At 36.1% G+C, this 9,684-nt stretch overlaps 1 protein-coding gene across 1 annotated transcript; it reads right to left on the bottom strand.

Annotated features, from left to right (window-relative positions):
• Positions 1 to 1,026: 1,026 nt before the first annotated feature.
• On the bottom strand, positions 1,027 to 9,480 carry Parp1 (Poly-(ADP-ribose) polymerase). Its single transcript, XM_033382714.1, has 6 exons — positions 9,267 to 9,480; positions 9,061 to 9,202; positions 8,434 to 8,767; positions 4,686 to 5,216; positions 3,792 to 4,361; positions 1,027 to 2,379 (listed from the first exon to the last, which is right to left on the bottom strand). The coding sequence occupies exons 1-6, from the start codon at positions 9,378 to 9,380 to the stop codon at positions 1,089 to 1,091; spliced, it is 2,982 nt and encodes a 993-aa protein (XP_033238605.1). The 5' UTR covers positions 9,381 to 9,480; the 3' UTR covers positions 1,027 to 1,088.
• Positions 9,481 to 9,684: the final 204 nt, after the last annotated feature.

Below are 9,684 nucleotides of genomic sequence, written 5' to 3'. Positions count from 1 at the left end.
TAATAGGATATACATTTGATAAGCATTTAAAAGCCTGCATGAATGGAGTCTTAGTTTATAGCCATAGCCCCATGGAATGCCTATTATTACATTCAAGCAGGCTCAGCCAAAACGTTTCGTTTTAAGGTTCTCCAGTTTTCACATATTTCTGCTGTTTGTACCAAAACGAAAATTGTTGTTGCCCTTGCCAATTTTTTCCGAGCCAAATTTGAGGTTGGGTTAAAATAAAATTATTTATAAAGAAAGCTAAAGTAAAATTACCCTGATATATGTAGGTGTCAAGTTTATGTTAATTCATCAATAGGTCATATATTTTTTCCTTTTGCAATTAAGGTTCGTTTCGTTGTATAAAAAGCCGTTTACTTTTCATTTCGTCAACGAAAATGAAAACGAATAAGTCTTGCGGAATACAAAAACGGGAGCCCCAAAATTAAATCGGAAAACTTTTGTGAATGTGAAAAATGGAGCCTGGCTGATTATGTTATTTGTACTTCAATATTGTATTAAACGAGGGGCGAATCAAAATATAGATCCAAACTTTTTACAGTTTTTTGTTTTTTTTTTCCTTTTTTCTTATTCTTTCAATTTAATGTTTATCGTGTGTTTGTAATATGTATATATAAAAAAGCGAAAATTGTGCGGATGTGATAACACGAGAGCAGATCGCTTAGATCGATTCAAACGCGATCGATTCGATTGAAGACGCGAGGGGTCGGTTCAAGACGGTGTCAAATAGAAGAACTGGAATCCAAGACGATGTGCAATACCATGTGAGTGTTACGACATAGCTCAAGTCTGCAGGTTACTTTACCTGTAAAAAACCTCAAAAAGTAAAAATGTACTCGACCTTTCCAAGTTGAGGCTGGTTTGCCACCCGATTTAAATCTGCAACCCGAAAATTTACTCAAAATCAGATAGCAGTGAGGCGTAGACGAACACTACTATTGCTTCTTGTGATGGTCATTTCAGCTTAGCACCTTAAATTTACGATTAGGCCTTCAGTGTACCCAATTAAATAAGTTGATGTATAACCAAATATGTAATATGTAATTTTATTCAAAGTGATTTTTATAACAAATTTCCACATCTTAATACTTATACTTAAATTCCATTCGAAGCAAGTATTGAACATTTACCTGGGCAATATCGTAAACTATATACTCATTGTATAATAATGAAGATTTCAAATTTGCATCAGTGACTGGCCTTCCAAGTGGTATTTCCACACCATCACTTCGCATATAGGTCTCTTTAGGATCTGGCATGGTGCGACCGTGGCCATAGCAGCTGTGCTTATCGTTCGGTAGTTTCGTAACGTATTTCGCTGCGGTACATTCCATCATATCTCCTAATGCTACTTCAGAAAGAAGCAGCAATCCGGTTGAGTTTTGTTGGCTTGTGCAACAATAATTAGCAGATTTTGAAACCATGTCAGCAAAATAAATGCCTTTTCCAAACATATAACCAGTTGGTGGCGCTTCAGGGGGAGCAATTTTCAAACCATGAGATAAGATACCAGCGAAATTCGTTATACGGGAACCGTGCCATAATAATTTTCGATTATGTAGCTTTTTAAAAGGTTTAAAACGTCTAGCCTCCCCTTGACGAGCTACTTTAAACACATCCACCACCTCAAGCTCATAGGCACTGTGGGTAGCAGCATGGGTATTCTTTACATACTTATTTAAAATTGAAAATTCATCACTATTTTTATCTAGCGTTACCAATTGAGTCTTCAATTGCTCGTAATGTTTGTCTAATGGGTTTATGTTATCAATTGTATCTTCGTTCTTTATTAAGTTATAGGCGACCTCGATTTCAGCCAGCGAATCAAGCATTTGTCGCAAATCTTCGACTTGCTTAGAAGTTTCAATCAATGGTGGAGATTGGACTCCAAAGTTGTGGGGAATCAACGTGTAAAATCTATTAGAAGCATCAATAAGTCCTGCATTTTTAGAACCGGACTCGATCAATTCATACATTTCTTTTACCACATTATACGCAGACTGAATTTGCTTTAAACTTAGTTTACCTAAAGGCATTTTCTCCATGTCAATGTGAAATTCCATCATTGTTTTTTTCATAAAATCGACATCAAAAATAAGTTTGATTAAATTTTGTACGGAAGGTTCAAGCTTGGAACTAATTACATTTTTGTTATCCGTTAACATTTTTGAATCGTCATCGTACTGAATGTCGATCGGATACATACGGTCTGGGATTTTGACAAAATGTTCTCGATCTTTAAATTCATTTCCGGACTTATCAGCATATACTTTTTTAAAAATTTCTTTCGCTTCCAAAATGGTATCACACTCTTCAACCTTAGAATTCCCAATGGTCGTGCCGATCCGTCCCCATGAACGAAAAATCCAATACCTGTAATAGTAAACGAGGGAATAAAAATAAAATAATTTGTATATATTAGTTCGTTTTAAAGAGTAGACGGTTGTTAAATGACCATTAATCCAAATTCGAAATTGTTTAACATTTTTGGAAATACTTATAAAAAGTATTTCTGCTGATCATCAAAGGCAGAGCTGATTAGCCATCTATCTCCGTCCGTCTATCTGTACACATAAAGCTGCGGTCAACATGAAACTAATCGGTACTAACTAACAACTACTCCTAACTCGTACTCGTAAATTTACCCCAGTGTCCATCAAATAGTAAATTGATACATAAAATAAAAATAGAGAAATAGAGAATATTGCGGAGACCGCAACTCTACATTTATACCCGATACTAAGTCAGTATGGCTCTCCTCCGGCAGACGCCTCGAATATTAAACGACACGACATAGAGTGCGTGCGAGAAAGACAGAAAATCAGTCCGCTGCAAATAGATTTGTTCCTTTTGGCTATAAAAATTACCTGATCTGAACCAGGTTCAGCACTCACATAGATACGGTCTTTCTCTATGATTATACGTTTTTGATTTCTCGTATCTTCATAGTTATGGATGCCACAGATTTTCGTGGGGGCGGAAGGGGGTGGGGCGAAATTTTGAGATATACGTTTTATAGTAAGATCAAACGGGAGTGCGGATAACCAATTTGGTTGCTCTATCCCTAATAAATTCTGAGATTTGTGGATGCCATAGATTTTCGTCCTTTGCATGGGCGGACGGGAGTGTGGCGAAATTTTGCACGAAACGTTCAAGGTCCGATATCACTGCAGTGTGGATACCAAATTTGGTTCTATAGCTCTCATATTCTTTGAGATCCTTGAACTCACATTTTGCAATTGGTAAAACCGACCATGAAACCTGTGTATTAGAGAGAGACAGAGCGAGAGAGAATGAAATTGTTTTTGCACTCTACGATTTTGCGTTTTCTGTTTTCTCGTATCTTTGAAATTGTGGATGCCACAGATTTTCGCCCTTTGTGGAGGCGGGGCAAAGTTTTGAAATATTCTTGTAACAGTGACATATCACAGAAGTCCGGATATAAAATGTTGTTGCTCTAGCTCTTAGTCTTTGACCACTAGGCTCTGATAGGGACCGACAGACGGACGGACGGACGGACGGACGGACGGACGGACGGACGGACGGACGGACGGACGGACGGACAGACAGACAGGGCTAAATCGACTCGGCTATTGATGCTGATCAAGGATATATATACTTTATGGGGTCGAAAACGATTCCTTCTGGACGTTACACACATCCACTTTTACCACAAATCTAATATACCCCAATACTCGTTTTGAGTATCGGGTATAATAAATGATACTGATATATTTTTTTTGTACCTCAATAAGAACACGTTCGAAATTGAAGCAATTACTTACCTTGAACCTTTATCAGCTTCCAATAGCTGTAGCTTATAGTATGAATTTTTGTTGCGTTGAATATCAGTCAAACCAAGCACAATATTGTATTTGTCTTTTCCCTGAACATAGACATGGGCGATGTCTTCAAGACCACTATCAGGATCCACAGCAAGACCATCCTTTACTTTTAGAGTTTTTGACGAAGGAACAGATTTTGTATATATACTCTTTGACTTTGAGCTCTTAGCTTCTTCTTGGGGAACACGAGCTGATGGGTCTGTACCCCAGTCGCAAATGCTCATACTGCTTATATAATTAATGGCGCCATCAGGATCAGATTCAACAGAATCGATGTATTCAACAGGCACAATTTGAATGCCAAATGTTTTTGCCGACTCCATTCTGTTGCTTTTTTTTTTAGTTTCTTCTTCAGTAGATATAATTGCTATAGTCCTTTCGGATATTTTGGTTTCGCATTTTCCGCCCAATTTTTCAATTCGTTTTTTCAACTCTTTTTCTTTTTCTTTAATTCCAATAATGGAAAATCTCAAATTATATAATGGTGGCTTCTTACGAACAACTTTCGGTCTGAAATAAAATTATATCATTTAAAATATTGAATATGTGTCATCAAGAATATACTTTTATAGTATACCTTTCGGGTTATTATAATAATACATAATATTTATACAAATATACACCTAGTTCTGATTTTTACAGACTTGCAAGCAAATTTAGTGGTCAGAGCAATTGTAGGTAGCAAAAATATAGGGAAATTCGTTTAAAAACAGAATTAGGTGTATACTTTTTTATATGTACTATATTTGTATATAATATTATATATTTGTCCTTATTATATTTATATATAAATATAAATATAGTCCGGGGTATAAAACATGTTTGTATACTAACCCATTTAACTCCTCAGGATTCTTTTTCAGCAATATATTTTTAGAAATTATGGAGGCGCTTGGAGGAATATATTGAATAATTCGTGTTATTGGTTTTTTTTTAACCCCATCTAAAAAATGATAGGAGGATTTTATAGCCTTAGGTACTTTACAAGCCGTGCGCTTTGGTTCAGTGTAAATCTTATCGCATTTGGTCCACTCGGAAATATTTCCATTGCATTTGTATCCAGATTTATTGAAAATAAACTGAGAACTTTTGCATTCAGAGCAGGGCGTAATAGCGCCAAATGTTAACATATCTGCAACTTGATCAAAAAACTTTTCAGAGTCGCCCGTTACCGGCTGCTGTCCATTCGATATTAGGAGATCCTCAATGTCTTGTTTTTTCATTTGACTTTTTAGTTCATCGCGGAATTTAAAAAACGTGTCGTTCTGTTTTTTAATTTGTTTTATTTTCTCCTTTTCTTCCTTATCATCAGTTTGCTCAATTTTTTGTTTTTTGGCATCCGGAGTGTCTTCACACTTGATGGTCCTGTTATATAATGATTCAATTAGATACGTTGAAAAAAGTAATAAATATAAACTAATACGTGTAAGACTATTGTAAATTAAAAGATGGTGATCATACATTTTTTAGTTTTCATAATGATAGCAATAAACATGTGGTCGCGAACGTACGCGAAATAGAAGTCGACTTTGGCTTAACCTAGTAAAATGCAATAAATCTGCGAAACGGAATATACTAAAGCTGTTAAATTATTTTAAAACAGGATAAATGTAGGTTTATATCGAGTTAAACAATAAATAATCTCTATTGGTTTTTATACCCGATACTCAAAATGAGTATTGGGGTATATTAGATTTGTGGTAAAAGTGGATGTGTGTAACGTCCAGAAGGAATCGTTTCCGACCCCATAAAGTATATATATTGTTGATCAGCATCAATAGCCGAGTCGATTGAGCCATCTCTGTCTGTCCGTCCGTCCGTCTGTCCGTCTGTCCGTCCTCTTCAGCGCCTAGTGATCAAAGACTATAAGAGCTAGAACAACGATGTTTTGGATCCAGACTTCTGTGATATGTCACTGCTACAAGAATATTTCAAAACTTTGCCCCGCCCACTTCCGCCCCCAAAAAGGGCGAAAATCTGTGGCATCCACAATTTCGACGATACGAGAAAACTAAAAACGCAGAATCGTAGAAGACTATATCTTCTAGAGTGCAAAAGCTGAACCAGATCGTATAATTATTATAGCCAGAATCAAGAAAACAATTTCATTCTTTCTTGCTCTGTCTCTCTCTAACACACAGGATTCATGGTCGGTTTTGCCAATTGCAAAATATGAGTTCAAGGATCTCAGAACCCATAAGAGCCAGAGCTACCAAATTTGGTATCCACACTCCTGAGATATCGGACCTTGACCGTCCACATGAGTGGACGCTCTGCGTACGATCGGCCTGACACCGGCAGATAGCCAGAAAAAACCTGCCCTCTCTCATAAAAAGTGGCTGCGCATCTTATATTTACCGAGGAGCATAGGAACTGGACCAGGAAAAATTTTAAGAAGGTAATTGGGTCAGATATAACAAAATAAACCGTTTTAAGTCTGATCGAAATGAAAACTACTATCAGGTCAAGGAAACAATAAAGCATGGACGAGGAAGCCTGACGGTGTAGGGCTGCTACACTTGGTGGAACGTTCTCCAATTGGTTAAAATCGTTGGAATAATGAAGAAAGAATATTATCTTAGTATTTAGGAACCCATTTTGTCAAATTTTATAGAGAAATGTGACTTCCCCATATCCGAGCCTGCTGAATAGTCCAGATCTAAATCCCATTGAAAATCGATGGGCTCTGTTTAAAAAACATTGGAAAAGTACGAGTCTGCACCAAAGGGATTGGGTGAGTCTTTGAGAGCGCGTGAGGTCGGAGTGGCGCATGATACCTTGCCAGCACCTACTAAATTTAGTCGAGATTATGCCAATACTTATTCGGAATATGATAAAAGCTAAGGCCCTTTGGAACAAATATTTTTAAAAAAATATTAAAGTAAAAAAATTTGAAACGTTCAAAAGTGGATACATGCTCATTTTTTTAACAAACTAAAATCTCTTAAGGAAAAGGATCTCTTTGAATTGAAATTGTTGTCTTTTTTCATTCTCAATAAATTAATGAATCTTTAAAAAAAAATATCACAAGGATTGATTGATTTTTAAAGATTTTACAGGCGCTTAAAGTGAAAAGTGATAAACATGTATCCACACGTACTCGGAATATGGAATTGTTATGGAATAGCTAGAATTTTTGTAAATGTACGGATGCCAATTGTTTATATTTGGAAAGATTACAGTCTTGCCAAATATTAAAGTGGGGACCCACTTTATAAAATTCTATGCTTAAATTTTTGCTGGATGTGCATTTTTGGTCTAGCAAAAATAAATCATAAATGATTTGATAAGGATTTGTTCAAAGGCTTGTTAGTTTTTATTGAGTTCTTTAATATTTAAGTATATGAAAGTTAAGAAAATCCCTTAAATAGGCCGTAATGCTGAAGATAAGAAGTCTTTCATAAATCTTCAAAAAGTACGGAAAATTCTTTGTGAAATTGCGAAAAGTCGTGGACGCTTGGTATTTTTTGTTCAGAATGCTTTAAAATCTAAGGTGCTTATTGAAAATCGAGGATGGAATAAGAAATCTTTAGAAACAACGGACACCCGCATCATCAGTCTTGCAAATAAGGATCAGTTCATGTCTTCCAAGGCCACGCTCAAATTGGCAAAGAAAAATCAGGTCTGATGGTTCGTCGGAGACTTCAATATACAGAATTAACAGGACATATAGTCCGAAACGTTCCCTTACTCCGAGTAAAAAATTTGAAGATGCAGCAAGAAGTCGTCGGCATGGTTTGGGTTCGATGGGTCTTAAAAGTGGAATAATATATTATTGAGAGACAAAACAAAAATAAATCTTTTTGATTATGACTTCAGAAGATTTATACAACGACGAAAAGGAAAAGAATTCGACTTCCGGTATACAAAGAAAATGGTTAAGAACGGAGGTTGATGCATAGGTATTTGAGGCTGTTATTCTTGGGATGGCGTTGAACCGGTACATCGCATATAAAAACATATTGACAGACATTATGCAACCTTATGCTGGGGAAAACATGCCCTTGAGGAAAATTACTCAAAGCACACCTCAAAGCTAGTCAAGGCTTGTTTTACGGAAACAAATTTAAACGCTATAACTTGGCCAAGTCAGCCTCCTGACTTAAACTCAATTGAAATCCTATGGGGTGATTTAAAACGTCGAATTGGTAAAAATACTTTTCGAAAAGCCAAAGAATTGTGGAGAATTTGTACAACAAATGTGGTATGAGATTCCAGTGGAGACTTGCCGCAAACTTTTTGCTAGTATGCCAAGAATAATCGCCAAAGTCATCCAAAATAAGTGTGGCTATACAGGATAGTAGTATAAGATTATAAATAATAAGAAAAATGTGGAAAAATGTTGATACGCTTTTAGTTTTTCGCTTTGTAGAATTGCTGTACTTATTATATTGGCCAACCCTTGTTTATGTTTTCAAGGTTTTTGTTAAACCAAAATATTTTTCAAGTTATTTATAAAGAAAGTTGAAATAGACGGTTTTCCGAATAAATGTTGTGATAACTGTGTAATAAAGCAATTTATTTTTGAAGATCTCAAATCGACTGAGAAAATTGAGTAGTAACAGACATAAAAAATACTCACGGAAGCACTCTTATCACTTCAGCTTTGTCCTCGGCTTTTAAGCTTTTGTAACCTGGAATATTTTCGCCAGTATCGAACCAACCAAGCTCGGATCTCAATTGTGCAAAGCATTCTAAATGATGCCACAGTGGTTGACCACCATACTTCATACCAACTTCAGTATCAAATACAGTTTTTCGTATACGAATTTGATCTTTGCTTATTTTTTGATCGCAGCCCCGGCAGGATGATCGGCTGGATTTTGCATACTCGATACCAAAGTCTTTCAGCGCTGTGGTTTCTGCCTTAGAACGTTTCTTTCCGGTATTAGCAATTACGCTTCCTGCTACAGCTCCTTAAAAAATAGAATGTATAAAATCAAATTTATTACGTGATTTTATAAACGTGATAGTCGAAAGGTTGGTTTTTTGCATTTTAAAGAAGATTTAATCGAAAATCGCGAACAGTCTGGACAAATCTTCCACCGAGAAAAAGGTATTAAATTTAACTTTGGCTCTGAAGTGTACATATGTACATAATGTACATACACATGAGGTATCTCTCCATATGTATAAAATATATTTAGACTTTTAGACACTATAGAACGTTACTCTAGGATTACAAAGTACATATTCAGAAAGCACATACCAATAAGCGTCTCCAGTTCCTTTTGATCATCAAAACGTAAGTTTTCGAAATTCTGTATGTCCCCTACAGATGTTGGACGTTGTTTCTCGAAAAAACATCTCTTATGGAACCAGTTAGGTACTTTGGCATCGTGAAAAGCAGACTATTTAGGTATATATATGTAATATTAAATCTGTGATGAAAATGTTTTTTTTTTGCAGACTTACTTGGACCATTACTGCAATTCGTAGCTCTTTCATCGGAATAGCAGACTTACAACCTTTACAAGAAGCACGACCAGATTTGGCATATTCTGCCATGTACGGCAATTCCACATCCATATTGAATAAACGTTAATCAATTTCAAATAAACGACCGGCTAAAAATGCGAAAATTATTTCATCATAGCGCCAACATTTCGGTAGAAGCTAGGCACTTATCGTTATCGTAACAATACCATGCCATTTCGATAGTTGGCATTGGCTTGAAACAATAGAATTGATACAACGAATTTTGGTTGTTCCTAAACCGCACATACCTGCTAATAGACATTTGGCAAGAAAAAATAGAAGATTTGCGTCGCGCACGAATAAAATTGGACCGAGCGAGGGTGCTCCATATAGCTGGCAGCACTACTACAAACTG

This window comes from Drosophila pseudoobscura, chromosome 2 (genome assembly GCF_009870125.1).
Source record: "Drosophila pseudoobscura strain MV-25-SWS-2005 chromosome 2, UCI_Dpse_MV25, whole genome shotgun sequence".
Taxonomy (NCBI): Eukaryota; Metazoa; Arthropoda; class Insecta; order Diptera; family Drosophilidae; genus Drosophila; species Drosophila pseudoobscura.
Note: the sequence above shows the minus strand (reverse complement) of the source record. Positions and strands in the feature narration are given on the sequence as shown.